This window comes from Pongo pygmaeus, chromosome 11 (genome assembly GCF_028885625.2).
Source record: "Pongo pygmaeus isolate AG05252 chromosome 11, NHGRI_mPonPyg2-v2.0_pri, whole genome shotgun sequence".
Lineage (NCBI taxonomy): Eukaryota > Metazoa > Chordata > Mammalia > Primates > Hominidae > Pongo > Pongo pygmaeus.
In genome coordinates, this window is record NC_072384.2 from 142,974,739 (window position 1) to 142,995,417 (window position 20,679).

A 20,679-nucleotide genomic window follows, 5' to 3' on the forward strand; every position below is an offset into this window, starting at 1 on the left:
CAAGCTAATAAATCTGTCAGGCTCAACCAACTGCCCTGTGTTTGGGTTTGAGGCAGCGGGACTTGGAATTCTTCCCTTGATATCGTAGAACTCTTTGTTTTTTATGTCACAATAACAGAACATTGACCTTGCATGTGGCCAGGAATGGCAATTTCTTACAGAAAATAACAGTGATACTTTATCACACTGAAATGTTCTGTGACTTTAAGTCCTAGAAGGAAGACTGGAAGGAGAGGGAAAAAGAGGAGAGGAGGGAAGGGAGGGAGGACAGGGGCCAGAGGGACAGCCAGGTACACCTCCGTCTACATATGGCACTGGCCCAGGACCCACAGATCCTTCATTGCAGTCCTGGATGCCATTGTTATGATTCTTTTTCCATTTAGAATTTAGAATAAAATCCAGTTGGCACCAAAGTTTTATGTGCATTTTGTTTTCCCAAGAAATCGAATAAATCTGGAAACGGAAAACCCAACAGCCATCCATCCATGATGCACGGTATTTTGCCATAGGCCTCATTAACGTTAAGATCGGGACACCTGAAATTTCACTTATAGGACTTTTGTGAATTTTAGTAGATTATGGTAGAACTAATTTTCTTGAATATAAAAAAGTAAATGTTTTATTATTACTTATTATTCAAATAACCCAGAAAAGTACCAAAAAGGTAAAAGTCATTTGAAATCCTAGCATATAAAATAGCCACTATAGTTACACATGTGTTGATGCTTATATTTAAGTATATACAATATAAATATACGTGGTAATTTTGCAACCTTTCTATCAATGATTCATTAGTATGCCATGAGGATTCCCGTTTCAACAAATTTATATTAGCAATTTTGATAATTCAAAGAAATCTATTAACAGTTATCCTCATTGATTTAAAATGTTACATATTTGAATTTAATAGAAACCAAGGGTGATACAGAGAATTGATGAACAATTAAAATCAATAACAAAAACACACTAGTGATTGATTGGATACACAAATAACGAACTATGTGTTTTTCGTGACCTAAAAACAGATTTGAGCCTGTGAGGAGCTAAGTTCCTTGTGTAGAAACTGAAGTCAGAGTCTGTCTTCCAGCAAATGTGCTGTTTCCTCACTCATCTGCATTTCCCAATCCACTGGCTGAATTCCTTTTTCATATTTCCGAGTTGGAATGAGACTTACTGTTGTAAAATAAAAGGAGGAAGAGTTCGCTCAAGGCCGTCCCCCTGGTGTGCCTGGTCCTGGATAAATCGCTGCCCTGTGTCCTCCTCCCGACCCAATGTCCCCCAGGTCTCCACCCCAAGTCCTTCCAGCTCCTAAAGCGCTGCCTGAGGCGTCCTCATCATGATTTTCATCTTGTGTGAACTTCTCCAGATAAACAAGCCACCCCTCAGAAGGCGAGGTTGTGTGAAAGAGCCTAACAGCACATCAATTCCCTCCCCGTCTCTACATTTCCGTTATAAGAACTGGAGTGGGGATTCCTGGAAGCCAGAGGGTGTCCTGCTCTGCCCGCTCATGCCTCCCCTCTGGAGTCCAGGGATGGGGAAGGGGCAGCAGCATCTTCCCAGCCCCCAGCCTGGCAGCACTTTCTCTCCTCCCACCCAAGCCCCTGGGCCCGTGGCTGGGAAGGAGGTTCCAGACTGCACCCATTGTTTCTGGATACGGGAAGGAAGGATGTGTGGCCGGTGCTGGTGGACATGAGTGTGCGTATGTGATGTGTGAGCGCCTGTCACACTGTGTGTTCTGCCTGTGTGTGTTTACATGTGTGAGGAGACTCCTCCCTCAGTGTGCAAGATCTGGACTATAGTGAGTGACGAGTTTATTATGATTTAAAACATGGATTCTGCACACATAGAGCGGGGCCTTCCCTTTCTGAATTAGCAAAGCGCCGGTGCCATTTCACAGGAGGTTGTGCTCCCATCAAGTCCTGTCCTGGCAGGAACAGTTGTGGGGGGTTTCCCCCAGTTCTGAGGGGCAACGAGGGGTGGGGCCGATGCATCGTCACTGGGCAGAGGCACCTGGGGCCTGCAACCCTCCTAACACAACATGAGAAATGAATAATTACAGGGGCTTTAACCTGGAGAAGAAAGTGTTCAGAAAACCAGGTTTTCAAATACTTCAAGTCGAATGTGTGCCAGAGGGTGCAGAGGCGGTCAGCTCAGCCAGATGTAGACACAGGTGAACAGGGCGCTCAGCTCACCCAGACATAGACAGAGGTAAACAGTGCTCAGCTCAGCCAGATGTAGACAGAGGTAAACAGACACACGGAACGGAGCTGCCAGCGATAGGCAAAGCGAGGTGACAGGGACAGGGTTTAAGCGAGGTGACAGGGACAGGGTTTACCTCCCACTCGACACAAGCACACACAGTGGCCGTGCACGTGGCGTGGTCACGTGTTTTCTAGACACTGGTCATCAGACAGGGAGGCCATTATTCCTAGGAGACGGGCAGGCATGCCCTGTGCTCATCCCAGGCCCCTCTGGAGTCTTTAGACAGTGAGGAAGGAAGGCAGTGGGGTCCTCGGGGAGCCTGGAGACCCTGATTTGAGGAAGGCAGAGAGGGCAGGGCAGCTGTGGAGGGCAGGGAGGGCAGCTCTGATAGCCAGGGAGAGCTCCACAGATCCAGAGGGGCCCCGAAAGTATTCAGTGCTGGTCACCAAGTGCAGAGAGAAAGCTACCCGGGGCCATGGAAAGGACCCCCAGGATCAGCAGGAACAGTGGCCTGGCTGGCACCAGGCAGGGCACCAGCTTTCACAGGAAGGAGGGCAGCCCGGCCACACACAGCGTGGACTCAAGAGTGTCCGGCCTTAGCCCTGGAGAAGAGTGACCCTGAGACCAAGTGCTGCTCAGACTCACAGATCTCACAATCGAACAGAAGAGACATGGTTGTGTCTGGAAACAAAGCTTAAGAACACTGACAGGATGCATGTCACCTCACGTGGCACTAAGTAAGGTGAACCCCAGAGTGTGGCCCTGAACACTTACAGGACACACGTCACATGGCAACAAGTAAGGTGAACCCCAGACAATGGCCCTGAACACTTGCAGGATGCACATCACATGGCACCAAGTAAGGTGAACCCCAGAACGTGGCCTGCATCGAGCATCCGCAGGCAGGCAAAGGAAAATCAATCAACCAAACCAGCCCCAAATGGCAGGTGCTGCTCTCAGACAGAGAATTTGTGCTCGTATGTTCGGAAATTAAGTAGAGACACGAAAGTTATTAAAAAGCACCAACTAGAGATGATATTACAAGTCTAACATGAAAACCACACTGAGTGGCTTTAAGATTAGACATTGCCATAAAGATGAGTGAACACAGAAAAATAAAAAGAAATCATCTGAAGGAGACAGGAAAGATAATTTTAAAAGCAAGAACAAAGCATTTGTGGGCTGTGGGACAATTCCAAGTGGTCAGTTCCACGTGTCATTAAGTTCCTAAGATGGGAAAGAGGGGAGAAGAAAAAAATAAATAATGACAGAAAATTCCCCAAATTTGAAAAAATTAGAAACACACAGATCCAAGAATCCTAATGTCCCACAAGCACAATATATAAATAAAGCTACCCTAAGGTATCTCATAATCAGATTGCTTAAAATCAGTAAGAAAGACAGAGATCTTACAAGCGCCCATAGAAAATGACATGTTTCGTCCAGTGGAACTCAGGCAAGGCTAATGGAAGATTTCTTGTGGGCGGCTGCCGTTAAAATGACGAGAGAAACCCTCTTAGGACTTTATGCCCAGTGAGAATATATTTCAAAACCAAAGGTGTAGGAAAGACGTAACCAGGCACCAAAATGCTGAAAGAATTCATTCTCAATAGCCTTGAAAAGTGAATGTTAGAAGAAGTTCTGGAGATGGATGGAAACTGACACCAGATGGTCATACTCATCTACACAAAGGACCCGGGGGCAGCGCTGGGACTGATGTGTGTGCGAGTGTGTGTTGTTATGTAAAATGTTTTATAAGAGACTTGACTGTTTAAGCAAAAGTAAAAACAATGTGTGAGGATTTACAATGTAAGCGAAATAAAACATAGCAATGACACACACAGGCCAGGGAGGAGTGAGAAGACAGGTCTGTGGTTCTTCAACCACACTGGAAGTGCCGTAATCTCCTCCAATTATCTGCAGATCCAACAAAATCCTAAGCAAATTCCCAGAAGATTCTTCTAAAGGAATTTACAAACTACTTCTAAACTTCATATAAAAGTGGAAAGGCCTAAAGTAACCAAAGTGATTTTGAAAAAAAGAACAAAGAGGAGTAAAACAACCTGATTTCAAATATTATCGTTCAGAAATTATAATTCCTAAAATGTGGTATTGGCATAAAGTTAGAAAAATAAAGGAGCTAAATACAGAGCCCAGATGTGGACCCAGATGTATTTATGGACAAGTGGATTTCACAAAGGTGCATGGGCGGTGAAATGGGGAGAGGACAGGCTTTTCATCCAGTGGCACTGGATATTTACATGCAAAGCAGAACAAAACAAAACAAACAAACCTCTGCATAGCTTGCACCGTCTATAAAATAATTCAAAATTAATCACAGACCTAAATGAAATCTAAACCACAAATCTCTAGAATTAGACATAGCAGAAAATCTTTGTGACCTCACATTAGTCAAAAATGTCTTCAGAATACTCCATAAAAGAAAAAAATAACTTGGACTTCATCAAAATTAAGAACTTATGCTCTTCAAAAGACACTTTGTTAAGAGAATAAAAGAACAAAAGGAAGACTGGAAGAAAACATTTGCAAAGCATGTACCTGGTAAAGGACTTCTATCCAGAATATCACGGGGGACTCTCAAAACTCACTAAGAAAACAAGGGATCCAATTCAAACAAATGTGCACAAGGTTTGAGTAGAATTTCTCTAGAGCAGATGCTCAGATGGCAGGTGAGCCCATGAGAAGGCCATTCACGCCGTTCGTCACCAGGTACATGCAGGCGGAAGCCAGGGGGGCAGACCACCGCACACCTGCAGAGTGGCTGAAATTGGAGACGGACCGGACCACGTGGACCACGTGCTGGCAAGCATGCAGGAAAACTGGAATTCTCACACACTGCTGGTGGGAACGTGAGAATTGCAGTCGCTTTAGAAAAGTGTAGCAGTTTTTCAAAAAATATTCAGCACCCTCTCCATAGTTTTTAGCTATTTCCTTCCCGATGGTTGCCCGAGGTCAATGGAGCCATTTCTATACAGAGGCTTGTTCTGGAATGCTCACAGCTGCTTTGTGTGCAATAAGGCTGAGGCGGGCAGATCACCTGAGGTCGGGAGTTCGAGACCAGCCTGACCACCATGGAGAAACTTCGACTCTACTAAAAATACAAAATTAGCCGGGCGTGGTGGTGCATGCCTGTAATCCCAGCTACTTGGGAGGCTGAGATAGGAAAATCACTTGAACCTGGGAGGTGGAGGTTGTGGTGAGCCAAGATCGTGCCATTGCACCCCAGCCTGGGCAACAAGAGCAAAACTCCATCTCCAAAAAAAAAAAAAAAAAAAAGGAAAGGAAAGAAAAGAAAAATTGGAAACAATCAAAATGTTCATCAATGTGGAAATGGAGAGACAGACGGTGTCCTCACCTGCAACTGTGGGGCTGTGTGGCTAATGTGTGGGCTTCCTTCATTATCTCCCAGAGCACATAAGGGTAAGACGTGCTTTTAAAAGTTAAAGACTAAACTTACTGAGACAGAACCCGGTCCAGGGTTACTATATATAACTGTATCTGTCGTGCAAAATGCTACTTCTGCTTTACATTACTTCCTTAAATCTCAACCTGAAGTTGGATTTTAAAAACTAAATTCACATCCATCATCTTTAAGTTCATAAATATTCAAGTATTTTATGTGTGGTACTATAATGACAAATTTGTCCATGCGGCGTTTAAAATCTACTTTACTTAAATGAATTTCACATCAAACTGGATTAAATAGATTCCATATGAAGAACTGTCATGGGGTTCGGATATTTTCACACACAGAGGTGGGTGGGTGAATTGCCAGGTTACTAAAATAGCTTCCCATGAGCTGAATGTCAGTGGGCACAGTGAAGCCCAGGCTCCCAGCACTGCCTGGGGGTCAAGACCCAGGGAGGTCCCCCCGGCCCCACCAGGCCTGTTCACCGCAAGGCCCTCCCACCGCCAGGGAGCAGGATGGGGAAGCCTCATCCTCAGCAGGTCTGTGCCCCAGAGCTGGGTGTCCACAACTTACATGTGAGGCTACAGTTTTTATACCCAAACACCACTTAATCAAAAACTCGAAGTTCAGGTTTACTAGCTAAAGTTTTCTTGGACAAATTTTTATCAGAGAATTTTCCACTTAAAATTAGTGTAATGTGTACGTATGGGGAACTGGCTCTGAGTTTAAAAAGTGGCGCTGAGTCATTTAAGTGGTGGGAATTGTGTTTTATTTATTGTTAAAGATGATTTGTAAATGGTAATACGTTTGGTGAAATACAGCACTGGGTTCCAACTATTTTTTAAATGAGGACTAGGAGATTTGATAGACCTGAAGATAGTATTTTAATGCTTTTTCTGACCGAACTGCTTGACCAGACGAAAAAGGAGGGTTTTCAAACTGCAATGTTTATTCAAAACATATTCAAAAACATATTACCACTTACAACAGGAAGGGCATGGGCCCCGCCGTTCTGTTTGCCCATGTGATTCAGGTTACAGAGCCCAATCGGTGATGCAGGTTACAGAGCCCCACCGTTTCTGCCACATTTCAGCTTTCCCAACACTTCCCTGTGTTTTGCCCTCCAGAGGCTCCTCTCCAAGGACCCATGGATGCCTGCAGTGCCTTCCACAGCATCCAAGAGCCACGCCTTCCACCCAACGCTGTCACTTGAAACAAGCTATTGTGTGCAATTGTCGACACTATCATCCTGACGTTTCATGGGAAACAACCCTCTCGCTTCCCGTGACGGGGGCTGGGGAGAGAAACCGTTTCCCCTGTGGACGTCCACTCCGAGCCCTTCCAGGTGGGGCCACCCTCGCCCTCCGAGCCCTTCGCCGCCCTCACCTGTCCAGGATGCCACAGGTGTCAATCACAAGGTCGCTGAAGTTCCCCACAGTGCCCCGCTGCACCGAGATCAGATCCACCTCCTGGCCGTCGATGGAGATGAGCTGCAGACACCCCTGGAATCCGCCCAGTGGTCCCAGCGATCGGCCGCAGTCAGAGCCAGAGCCGTGAGGGGGGCACCCTGAGTTTCAGAGGCACAGGAGGCAAGAGGAAGAGGGTAATGGGTGGACATAGTGTCAGGGTGTGGGCAGCCGCTCACACTCCCCCTGACGCGAGGCTGCCTTCCACCTGCGGGCGGGGCCGCCTGCTTATTGGGAAGGGGGAGGATGAAAGTTAGGTCAGCAGAGCATAAAATAATCCTGGAGGCAGGAATGTAAGAATATATAAAGAAACCTCAGAATTTAAAATTCACCCTGAACTCAAAGAATGCTCTTTCTTAAAGCATATTAGAAATTTAACTTTTTACCATTATAAATCTTAAGGGAAAAACCTAAATGCACATGGATTTACAATTAGAAAAGAAATAACAGACCTTATTATTGTACATACAAACAGCTAAAATGTTAGAGTCTGGGGAATGATATCAGGCCAGAAGGTGACTGGGCACCCCCACTGAGGCTGGTGTGCCGGCCACACACAACGGCAGCCTTGTCCGTCAGCTCAGGTGTCCCAAAGACTTGCCTCAGCAGAAAAAGAAAAACTTACATGTGTTTTTGTAACAACCATTTTTGTTTTAGCTGAGTTGGTCAAACATATAATCAAAAATTAAATTTCAACATGAACATATCTTAATACCATTAAAAAGTAACAGTCATGCAGTAGCGGGTACATCATCCAAATGTGCTGTGAAAGAAGGAAGCGTGCATCTGATTCTCAGAGTTGGGCCAGCATCGTTTTCCCAACCACAGACCTGGACCCCAGGAAGCGGCTCCTGAGCCTCGTCTCTGCCCGGCCGCCCGGGACCCCTGCATCCAGCTTCGTGGGGTCTGTCCTACCGCCTCCCTCCCTGCCCCCAACCCTGCCAAGGAGAAGGAGCCGCTGCCAGAGGGAAGTCTGCAGCCACAGGCCAGCGTGAGTGGCTCAGCATGGGGTCTCCACGTGGGAAGCAGGACACGCCAAGTGGGTCCAGGCATTTACTAATCAACACCAAATGCAGACAGGCACAGCCGCATGCATTTCAGCATTCACGTAGTTTCATGCCTGTGATGGTTACGACTGAGTGTCCACTTGATTGAAGGGTGCGAAGTACTGATGGGTGCGTCTGTGAGGGTGCTGCCGAAGGAGCCTCACATTTGAGTCAGTGGGCTGGGGAAGGCAGATCCACCTTAACCCTGCAGGCACCATCTACTCAGCTGCCAGCAAATATAAAGCAGGCAGGAAAACATGAAAAAGAGAGGAGGGCCTCACCTCCCAGCCTATATCTTTCTCCCGTGCTGGACTCTTCCTGCCCTCGAACATCGGACTCCAAGTTCTTCAGCTTTGGAACTTGGACTGGCTCTCCTTGCTCCTCAGCCTGCAGACGGCCTATTGTGGGACTTTGTGATTGTGTGAGTTAATACGTAATAAACTCCCCTTTCTATAGTTCTGTTCTGTTCCTCTAGAGAACCCTAATCCAATGCCAAACATTCTTGAGAGAATCTTGTTTTCAGACCTTGGCTCTTCTACCTCACAAAATAATGACTCATTAACCTCTAGAGCTGGAGCATCACTTTTTCCCTAATTACAGATTAAAAGTACTTGATAATTGTTTTAAATTTAGAAAAACTTCCACTTATTTAAATATTAGAAAGTACTATACCATATTGCTATTTAAAACGTAGGTTTGAGGTGTTATGATCATGAGATGCTCTCTTCTGAACAAAATGAAATAAGTCATTTTGGTAAGCATGGAGTTCACCCACTACATTTAAGGGTTTTTTCTTTTTTTTTTCTTTTTAGAACTCCTTTGGGGCCCTCTGTTAATTGTCAGTCATAAATGTCTAAGAACTGAGGATAAGGGAGTAAGAATCATGCTGCATCTTAATTCTTGCACCAGCCATACTGTTTTTCCATGATAATTACATGCTAAGTTTTCCTTTATGTTTGAATAATAGTCATAACTATTCAACACTTTCTCTTCCCAATAATTTACATTCATATGACAGATGAGCTTATGCATGCCTCGCCTCTGTCCAGTCGTTGTAAAGCACGTTACAATGCTTTATATCAGCCTCGTGGAAATTTGAGATTTCAAATTAAAAATGAGGTCACAGGAACCTGGGCAGACTCTGAAGCCTTCCCCTGGTCATTTTCTCACTTTAGGGGTGAAACCCATAGTTCAAACGGTTAGGCGTCCACTGAAGCTTGGGCGCCATGGATTTGGTTCATCTCTGTGGATGGGGTCCACTCTTCCTTTCCACGATGGGTTGAGTTCCCTTATCAAAAATGCTTGGGACCCAAAATGTTTCCGATTTTGGGTATTTTCAGATTTTGGAATATTTGCATTAAACTTACCAGATAAGCATCTCGAAACTGAAAATCCAAGATGCAAAATGCCCCCATGCTGGCTGGGTATGGTGGCCCATGCCTATAATCCCAGCACTTTGGGAGGCCAAGGTGGGTGGATTGCGTGAGGCCAGGAGTTCAAAGCCAGCCTGACCAACATGGCGTAATCCTGTCACTACTAAAAATATAAAAATGAGCCAGGCATGATGGTGGGTCCCTGTAATCCCAGCTATTCAGGAGGCTGAGGCAGGAGAATCACTTGAACCTGGAAGGTGGAGGCTGCAGTGAGCCAAGATTGTGCCACTGCACTCCAGCCTGGGTGACAGAGTAAGGCTCCATCTCAAAAAAAAAAAAAAAAAAAAAAAGCTCCAATGAGCATTTCTTTTGAGCATCATGTTGGCACTCAAAAAGTTTTGAGTTTTGCAGCATTTTGAATTTTGGGGTTTTGGATGTGGGATGCTTAACCTGCATTTAACCGACTGGGGCTGAAAGGACAGTCATGCCATACAAACATGGGAACAACCTTCAGATTCCAGAAACAGTAACGGCGCTGGTCATCTCCCTTTTTCTTAAAACATATTCTCTCACTTTTTCAGAACAAACTCAATTCTGAAACTTTGAACAAAAGTGGCGATGGCAGTCACAGGAATGGCTGTGCAGCTTCACAGAGAAACGAGTGTGCAACTGGTTGACAGCTCCACCAAGAGGGAGCAAGGAGAGCCAAGAAGGGGTGGGCTGCACTCACCCTCCGCAGACACGACAGCCCCCAGCACAGAGGGGCACAGCAGACGTGTCCGGCCTGGGGCCCCCCGTGGAAGCACTGAGATATGACGATTCCTGGGGAAAACCTAATCCTGACTTCCCAGGGAGGCCGCAGGTTCTGCAGCTCCGAGGCGGGGAGCCGACCTGTGACCTGGTGTCTGCACCAGGAATTCTGACCCAGGAACACTCAGAGAGCTCAGAGGGCAGCCCACGGACCAGGTGCCGCCTGCCCGACGCCAGCACAGCATGAAGCCGATAGCTCTGGCACCCACCAGGGTTTACAGGGATTTGCCATCTGCATCTTCTGCTCAGGGCCTGATGGAATAAACACAGAAAGCCGCCCCAGAACGCAGTGGAGCCGCCTGAAGCTCACTTCACGAGGAAAGGAAGGGGAGGTGACAAGTGAGCCAGGGACAGCCCCATGTGCGCGTGACAGGGTCGCACTGCTGTGTTCCTGCCTGGACCGCCTATGGCCTAACGAGCCCGACTGAGCGGCATGAGGCCAATGCAGACCGCCGACGTGTGGCAGTCGCACCCAGGGCCGGCCACACATGCCTCCCGCGGCAGCGTGACTGACCGCCGTCCTGACTCGAGGGCAGCGCTGCAAACGCTCGGCCAGGGCTGTGCTACAGGAGAGGCGAGGGGAAGGACCCCAGGAGGGTCTCAGAATGTGGCACGTACGGTATGAAAAGACTCGGGCAGCAAGCCCTGAAAATACGACCTGGCACACGAGATCCTGGTGGTGAAGGGCTCTCAGTTGTTAAATGTAAATTACACTCAGTAGAGCTGCTTGGAAAAAAAAAGTGAAGTTCTTTGTATTTGCGGAACTGCTGGAGAATCAGCCACACATGACACAGCAAAAATAATAAAAATAATCCCGGCCATCGCATGCCAGGCAGGGAAGATGAACACAAGGGGTCCGTGTGTTCTCAGCCCCTTCACTCACCTCCAAAGTAGTAGGCGTCGCCTGGGTGGACCCCCACAGGTACCGTGGCGTGGATGGTGGAGGCCACGTCGTCGTCCACCATCACGCTCAGGTGGCCCCGCGTGGACGCCACTGACAGAATGCCATTGCCCGTCATTTAATCCAACACCTGCGGAAACCAAACCAGGTAACAGACACAGCCACAAACCACAAACTTCGTAAGTTTGTTTATTTATTTATTTATTAGAAACAGAGTCTCATGATCTCAGCTCACTGCAACCTCCACCTCCTGGGTTCAAGCGATTAACCTGCCTCAGCCTCCCGAGTAGCTGGGATTAGAGGTGCCCACTACCATGCCTTACTAATTTTTGTGTTTTTAGTAGATATGGCATTTCACCCTGTTGACCAGGCTGGTCTCAAAATCCTGACCTCAGGTGATCCGCCTGCCTCGGCCTCCCAAAGTGCTGGGACCATAGGCATGAGCCACTGCACCTGGCATAAGTACTTTTAAAAACTGACACAAATCAGTGACTCCAACAAGTATAGTAACCTGAACAAGGAGAGTGGAGGGAGCTCAGCCTGTCCTCTTCCCCCACAGGGCACATTCTGCATCGATAGTTGGGGGAGCTCAGCCCATCCTCTTCTCCCACAGGGCACATTCTGCATGGAGAATGAGGGGAGCTCAGCCCATCCTCTTCCCCCACAGGGCACATTCTGCATAGAGAGTGGGGGGAGCTCAACCCGTCCTCTTCCACCCCAGGGCACATTCTGTACGTCCCTAACGTCCAACATCCCCCTCACCTGGCCCAGGACACCTTCTTGCTCCCACTCATGCAATTTGACTTTTGGGGGGGGCACATAGAAATATCAAACTCTCCTCAACTTCAGCATACATTTTAAAAAACCTTATGTGATTTTTCTCCTACTTCACAAACTTCAGGTAAGGACCCTGAATCTCTGCAGTAGCTACCATGATAGCTGAACCACCGTGCGGCTGCGCTCTGTAAGGCAGAAAGGTCTGTCCGTGTGGCACATCTAAGCACAGAGGCCAGGCCCATCTCTCCTCACACGTCTGAAACAGCCACAAATCCCACCCCTGGACAGAAAGGGACTGATGCCTCCAGACCACTCATGTCAGGACACAGCTCCACTGGGAGGCTGTTAATACTGATAACCTCAGCCAGGAGCAGGGGTATCAGGGAGGAGTGGGGTCTCTGGAAGGTAGGGCTGTGCCGGGTGTCAGGGAGGTGGAGGAGGCTGAGGAGGCCCGGGGTGGGGGTCCTCAGTGCCTGACCTGGGGGACCTGGCTCTGATGTTGCTGGTTCTGGGCAAGATAGGCTTTCTTATGTTTTCCACCCTCTCTGTCCTATGCTGACAGGGCAGGGGCTGCAGCGAGGGTGCACGGCTGGGTGGGCTGGGTCAGTGGAGGAGGGCACAGCTCCACAGGAAGCAGGGACTCCTTAGGGTCACCAGATTCCCAGCCTGTCAGACGAGGCCAGACATCTGGGTTTCGTTGCTGAATATCTTGATTTTAAAATGTTGGCTGTTGTTTTAAAATATAATTAAAAAAGAAAAGAAAGCTCTGTCCAACAAACACATACCTGAGGGCAGCCGCTGCCTGGGACTGGCAGTGTTGGGAGCCCTGAAGGTAGAGGTGGAGCCAACCAGAAAAGGCACCGGGTTAGGAAATTAGTCATTCAATACAAGCGCAGTCACGAATCGCTCTTCAATTATGGGTTATTCTTTAGGTTCCCATCGCCTTTCAAATGACTTTCAGTCATTTGATATTCATACGGGGGTAAAGATTGACAAAGTATTTTATGGCATGCATAATTATATTTGACTCCTAATTGGTTGAAATAATATTTTTAAACAATTTAAAATAAAAATTTGCAAAGTTAGAAATTATGTTGAAAACTTTACCTTATAATTCAAACTTCTGTGCAAATTAGAACCCAATCCAGCTCCATGCTCAACACAATTTAACCATGATTCCACGTAACAATCTTAATGCATATCAGATTACCAGTTTAAATCTAACAAAAAACACTTATTTAATAGAAAATTGAATTTATTATTATAATAATTCATAAGCATGTTATTCCAGTTAAAAAGCCACTATATTGAGTTCTCATAGCTGTGCTTAAAATAATACCTGAATTATCAAATGCTGATTGTGTGAGCCATAGGTTAAAAATTTTTGGCTGGGCGTGGTGGCTCACACCTGTAATCCCAGCACTTTGGAAGAGCGAGGCAAGCAGATCACGAGGACAGGAGATTGAGACCATCCTGGTCAACAGGGTGAAACCCTATTTCTACTAAAAATACAAAAATTAGCTGGGCATGGTGGTGCGTGCCTATAGTCCCAGCTACTTCTTAAGCTGAGGCAGGAGAATTGCTTGAACCCAGGAGGTGGAGGTTGCAGTGAGCCAAGATCGCACCACTGCACTCCAGCCTGGGCAACAGAGTGAGACTCTGTCTCAAAAAAAGAAAAAAAAATTGTGTATACTGTGAGAAAACTGTCAAATCATCTATAGTTTAATCAGATACACTTCAAATATAACATTTGCTTGCTTTGCTAAATCTAGCAATAAACGAGAATTTTTTAAAAAAGAAAAACGAAAAAGTGGGAATTGGTAGGAAAAATTCTGGTCAAAGGGTCCAAACTTCGATTTATCAGATGAGTGGGTTCTGGAAATGCACAGCATGGGAATAGTCCTGAATCATGACCACTCCTTGTTGGGTTTGGCTGGGGACTGCACTCTGCCCCTCCCGACGTGAGCCTCTCCACGGAGGGCTCACAACAAAGCAGCCAGCTTCACCCAACAGAGCGAGAGCAACTCCCCAGTCAGAAACTCTGACTCTGCATCTTAACCTCCTCAGTGACAGCTATGACTCTGCCACCTTCTATCTATTAGACAAGCCACCAAATCCAACTCACCCTCTGCACAGAGGCTGAGTGGTGGCAGGATCCTCGGGGGATGGGGTCCCCAGAGCCACCTCAGGGTGCCCACCAGAGACTCATAATAAACTCCTTCTGCAGGATAGTAACATTATTATAAATATTCAAAAATCTATTATAATCGTATTCCTAGCAATTTTTCAAATATTTACACCAATAGACTAGTTAAAAATGATACTGGCTTTGTGGTGCTTATTAAAGTAACATCACACTGACGCAGTTTATTTCAGATGTTTAAAATTAGGCCATGCTTGAAATCTCTGCCGAGGACATCAGATCCATCACCATAAGCGATGTGATAATGACACACTCACTATAAATTAACATTTTTCTGATGATAATCTCGAAAGCTTGCTCACTGCTAAGATAATGAATCTGATTTATTTCTTCCTCACAAACCTAAACTCATGTAAAGTTGTCTCATTATTAACATTAAGCAGGTGGTCAAAGGACGGTCCTTAAAAATATCAAAGGGACGAGTAATTTTGCAGCGTCCACTTACTTTTCTGTGATGCAGGGAATAGAAACAGAAGTAAGTTTTAGAGCTATCTTAGAAGCGTGCATGCCTGCTTTTCTCCCCATTTCGCTTCCAAATCTCTTTCTTGCTCAGTTTCTGGTGATGTCCTATTTTGTTGCTTTGGGCACATATGATGAGACAGAGAAAGTGGACCCAGTGTTCCTTAAACATTCGTGTCTGATGATTCCATGGAGGGCCTGGGTGTTATTCTAAATCAGCGTATGTGTGACCCTCATCAAAGATTCCAGCGGCTACACACGGAAGCAGTGCACCCCCTGCTAAATGCTGTGCCCCAGCGTGGACTGCACCGGCCACAGCCTGTCAGAGACAGCACGCCTGACCGTGCCAAGCATACCGTGGAACTCAACCTCAGGGGCAGCGCCCAGCAGCCAGCGCTCCCTCCATCCTGTGGAAAGGTGTTTAGCAAGAGGATGTACATGAAGGAAAACGTGTTACCGTGTGCAGGAGATCACCTCCCTGAACACTTGCCTTGCCTCCCGAGTGTAGACACTCCATCCAGAGTGTAGACCCTCCAGGCCCCAGCACCTGCGGGAGGAGGCAGGGCTGGCCTGGGCACTCCTTCCAGGAAGGGAATGGGGAAGGGTCCCCTGTCTTGGCCTCGGCCTTCACACATCCCCTCTCCTTCATCTCAGTCATGGCATCTCTCTGCGTAACGGAGGCATCTCTTCCCGCAAACGTGCAGATACCAGGGAGCCCGCAGCCCTGGGCGCAGCTCTCAGATGTGACGCCGGCTTGCATACCCAAACTCAACCAGCAAAATAAAACCCAAGCTTCACAGATGAGGCTTCTTTCTCCTCTCCTCTATCCAAAATGATCAGCTATTTATTATAATAAAAAAACGTGGCTTTGGGATGCCAGTGCTTCGCTCAAAGGCCTGCCAAAGCCTTTGTCCAATTAATAAACAGCCCCTTCCTGGAGGGTGGGAGTGGGTGGGAAGGCAGGGGCTCCGCCTGCGTGAACTTGGATCTTCCTGGGCGCCTGAGTGAGGCCAGTCACCCTCACGCAGCGGTGAGCAGCTGGGCTCGGGGAGGACACGGGGCTGCTGATGGGGCCACTGATGGGGCCACGCTGCCTCCCCAGGAGTGAGAGCCCCACCCCACCCCCACCTCCTGGTCAAGGCCTCTGTGGCTCCCGCCGCACATTTTCAGGGTGTGTAGCAGCAGGAGAAGCACAGCGCGCAGGGGAGGCGGAGCCGCAAGTATCCAGTAGGGAGCTCTGGGGTGCGGGGAAGCGGCGTGAGGCGGGGTAGAGGGGGGTTCCAAGATCCCGCTTCCCAGGGGCGGGCACCCTTTCTCCGGAACCCTGGTGCTTCCTGTGGTGTAGACAGCGGGCGCCTGTGTTCTGGGGAAGTGGGGCTCCCAGGAATCCCTAAAATCTGCGCTCCGTGCCCAGCTGGGACCCGGCCCTGAGTTACCTGTGCGGCCACCGCTCTGCGCCTGTCCCGGGGATGCACGTGGACCCACGTGGAGATTCCCGTCCTGGAGCGCGAGGAAGAAGTCCCCGGAGCCCGGGCGGGGCCCCCAGGACAGCAGCAGCCCCGCGCGGTTCCACGTGCGAAACTGGAAGCTGACGGAGGCCCCGTCCGCCCCGGGGGAGCCGGGCAGCGCCAAGTAGCTCCGCGCGCTCGGAAACGTGGCGGGCACGGTCTGTGGGTGTGCACAGGCAAAGGCGACAGTTCCCTGGGGTGGGGAGATGGAAGGGGGCGCTGAGGGTCCTCCCGGTCAGGGGATCCCCCCCGGCTCCACCAGGCCTCGCCTGTTCCCATCCGGATGCCCCACGCCCCCTACTCCACGGTGCCCGCGGACCCCACATTTGCGCCCGGCAGACCCCAGGATGTCTCAGCCAAGCCCACAGCCCCGCTCCCGGCCTCCGCTGCCCTGGGTCCAGCGCACCCTCTTCCTGGCGGCAGACATGGTAAAAACGTGTTTTCCACTGGGTGTGGGGGAACTCGCTTCACGCGCACCTGGGTGAGCGGCCCAGGGTCCCAGGGTGGAGCCACAGAAGGACCTGCGAGGCGCGGGCCTCAGCTGCTGACTCCTGCCCCGGGGCTCAGCCCACGGTGAAAAAAAATAAATTTCAGGAGTGGACCCCATTAACAGAGCCCAGAAGATTGGGATTTTTAACCAGGATACCAGGTTAAGGGATCCGGGTAAGGACAGCACTGAGGCTGGAAATGTGCCCCGAGGCTGGTCCTGGTTCCAGCCGGGCTCCCTGGGTGTAAATGCACCCACTGCATCTCTGACCACTTCCCTGTCAGTCAATGAAACCGTTGCATTGGCGTGTTGGCGACATGAAAGCATTGCACTGACGTGTTATTTACATGAAAGCACAGCACGTTAGTTTCATGCTCATGTTCAAACTTCCATGGCAGAAGCATTATTCCAAATGTCTCGAAAACACCAAGATATTTAACCCCGGGGAACCAGGGGCTCCAGTACCTGCCGTGGTCCTGAAGCGAGGCTGCTTGCGGGGAATTATGCGCCAAAGGACTGGCCTCTGGAGAGGGATGATGCCTCCACTGAAGGAAATCATGCACTGAGGCTTAATTTTATATTTTAATCAAAAACATGTCTCTTCGTCTCATGCCAGAAACAGCATGAGTTGTGCTTATGCTGGTCTGCGTGTGCTCGCGGCTGCTCGGAGGAGGCTGTTGAAGTCACGGAGCCTCACCTTAGACAAGGACACGGTGGGGAGTTGGAGGCATCGCCTTCCTCGGGGGACTCTTACCGTGACGAGGACCTGTGGTCTCTGCTGCTTGGCCAAACCAATGACATCCTCTCCATTAAAATTAATGTTTTCTAAGCATCCATGAAAGTTTTTCCTTGGAAACACTATTGGCTTTCCTGGCGCAAAAATCCCTCCAAAGCTGATCTTAGAAAGAAACATAACATCAGTAATATTCTTTAGTGATTTTCTGACAATTTGCTTAAAACATTTATGATTCATAAATGGGGCAGTCTCGGTCTAGATGGGTCAATTTTGTGTACTTTTATAAAATTATTCTGTTAATTTTGAATGGATCTAAGACATAGATTCTAAAACATCTTACATGAGCTGACGGCCACTGGCGCTAAAGCCGCTGCAGCTGTCATTTGGGAAAAAGGTAATTTATCATCAAATGGGGCACCTGGGAGGGGATGGGGCTGTTTCTACTGGAGCTGGACGGCAGGTGGAGGGTGGCTGGGACTCAGGGCCCTGAGGACACCGGGCCACCCAGCCAATGGGAAACGTTGCCAAACTCTTCCAGTTCTCTTAGAAAGTGATTTCTCAGTTACAGAGCTCGTGATGGTGGTGAGGCTCACGCCCATGCTGCAAATGCTCCTGCGAGGGGATGGGGACGGTGTCTGCAGCCCTGAACATCATGAAGGGCCCATCCACTGTGCTGCTCCTCCTGGGCCTAGATGGAGTTTGAGCTGCCAGGTCTGCACAAGGGATGAGGAAGCCGCACCTCAGGGTCCAGGTCCACGTGGCGCAGATCTGCCGGTGCCCAGAAGGATTGCGAGCGCCTGTCCACCGTGAGGTTCAGGCCCTGGCCAGAGCGCTCCAGCCACACCGTGTGCCAGTGCCCGTCATCCAGCAGGCTGCCCAGTGCCAGGCCACCCTGGCCACGTGGCGAGGGCTGCGTGGTGTTGCCTGGGCAGAAGGAAGGAGATGCTGTCAGGTCCCGTCCAGATGGGGAGGTCGGAACCCTGGCCCTGGGAGTGGCTGCATCTGACCTGGGCATGAGGCCCTCCCACCCGGCAACCCCATCCTTGACCCTCTCTTTTTACCACCTCTCACGAGTCTCTCACAGACTCGTTTTCCTGGAAACCCTTGTCTGTGTTGTGAACTCTCCTTACTGCCGGGACAGCCTTGTCCTCTATAGTATGGGACAGTGGTGGTCAGTCAGGGACCATTGTCCCCAGGGCACATAGGGCCATTCTGGAGACATTTCTGATGGTCACGGCTTCGGGGTGTTCCTGGCATTGGGAGCAGAGGGGGGCAGAGAGCAGGAGTCAGGGACCATTGTCCCCAGGGCACATGGGGCCATGCTGGAAACATTTCTGATGGTCATGGCTTCGGGGTGCTCCTGGCATTGGGAGCAGAGGAGGCAGAGAACAGGACATTGTCCACTCCCTGCCAGTGCACAGGAGGGCCCTACCCAGAGAATCATCTGGCCCGAAATGTCTATTGTGCTGGGAAACTGTGGGACGGAGCTACAGAGTGGCATTGAAGGACGTGAGAGCCCAGCGATCCCCTCCCGTACAGCGGCGCCACCTGCACGATTTCCATGAGCAGACACAGGCCCTTGCATCCGTAATGACTGCTTAAAGACTACTTGCAAAAATATTTCAACATAAATTACGTCTAAGTAATCAGATTATTGAAGTCCTTGACTGATAATTTCACCTGAATTTGTGAATAAAACGAGTTTTCCTTTCACTAATCCCAGGGTGATGCAATTTCCATTCCGTCCGTCCCTATGGAGTAGAATCCCTTCACTCTGCAGAGTTTTAAATTTCAAAGAAATGACGTCTTTTCCTAGACTCCTGGTATTTTGAACAAATCGGTAAAGCAGGGAACTTTCTCCATCAAAATCAATCACTTCTGATCCTACAGAAGAGATAAAAGTTGTGCTAAGTGTTAGCATGCTTCCATTAACATTCTTAAACATACGGAGTCTTGTAGGCACATGCAGGCACACACGCAGGCACACACACAGGCACACACATAGGCACATGTACAAACTAAAATTAAATGTAACAAAACTGTGCACACACACAGACACACAGACATGCACACAAAACCACTCATACACACAGGCACACAGACATGCACATGTATACACAAGACCATGCACACACAGGCACACAGACATGCACACGTATACACAAAACCATGCACACACAGGCACACACACACAGGCACACAGAAATGCACATGTATACACAAAACCACGCACACACAGGCGCACACACACATAGACACGTAGACACATACACACAAAAGCATGTACACACAGGCACACACACAGGCACACACACACACAAAATGTGCAGCACACACAAATGCACTCACAAATACACACACAGGCACATGAGCACACCAGCACACATACAGGCAAAGCATGTGTGTCCACACAAAACACACGTGCCCATAAAGAATGCACTTCCAGCCCAGCCATCAGAGGGATCATTCCTTCCAGCAGGTGTTGATGCTCCTAAAGATACACTTTTTTGAAAGTCCACCCTTGGGAATCTTTGTGCCGCTGCGTGAACGTCTATGGGCCCAATCGTGGATGCTCCTCACAATGTGGCCAGTGTCGACCACACAGAAACTCTTGGTGCCTACTTTTCAGCAGCAGCCTTGAAAAGTTTTCATTTTCCAGCCACCAGTGAAAACTCAAACGTTTCAGTGTAATGAGGGCGCTGCTCCTGGAAGATTGACTTCTCCTAATTCTCAGGTCCATCCTCCCTGGAAGGGCTGTGTTTTCCATCCGTAAAAGATCCTCACCTGGTGACACCCCCTCACCCTAGACTCATCGCAGGTGACCCAGGCACACGTTAGGGGTCCTCCATAGAAGGCGCGTCCTCCTTCCACCGAGGCTAGGGGTGGCACTAAAGGGCCCTGTAGGCGCAGGGCTGCTGGGCGTCCCGCGGTTTCCTGGCCCAGGTGCAGCCACATTCTCCACCCGGACAGCGTCTCATGTGCTCTCGCTCCAGGCCGCATCACTCATTCCTCTGCGGAAAACATCAGGGCATCACTCACATCAAAGGAGCAGCTGCTGCGTTGCTGGAAGGAGCTGCAGTCTCTTCCAGGGTGCGCAGTTAGAGAAGGCGAAGGAAGGAACACCTCCTTGGGAAATGGCCATGAGTCCTGTAGGGTCACAGGGAAGCCCCGGAATTCTCAGAACAGGGTGATGTTTGCAAAGGGACAATTTGTGAAGTCCTGTTGTTGGGAGCCAGGCAGGGTTTGGATCTCTGTCTCCACCCAAACCTCAGAATGTTATT

General features: G+C 49.0%; 1 protein-coding gene across 1 annotated transcript in view; it reads right to left on the reverse strand.

The window, feature by feature from the left end:
* LOC129031637 (contactin-associated protein-like 4) overlaps positions 1-20,679 on the reverse strand; it is a 207,029-nt gene that overhangs the window by 72,676 nt on the left and 113,674 nt on the right. Inside the window, 9 exon segments of the mRNA XM_054478145.2 lie at positions 7,019-7,199; positions 11,211-11,320; positions 11,322-11,414; positions 12,791-12,831; positions 15,024-15,074; positions 15,796-16,368; positions 17,417-17,560; positions 18,138-18,322; positions 19,079-19,282. Coding sequence (XP_054334120.1) covers positions 7,019-7,199; positions 11,211-11,320; positions 11,322-11,414; positions 12,791-12,831; positions 15,024-15,074; positions 15,796-16,368; positions 17,417-17,560; positions 18,138-18,322; positions 19,079-19,282 — 1,582 coding nt within the window.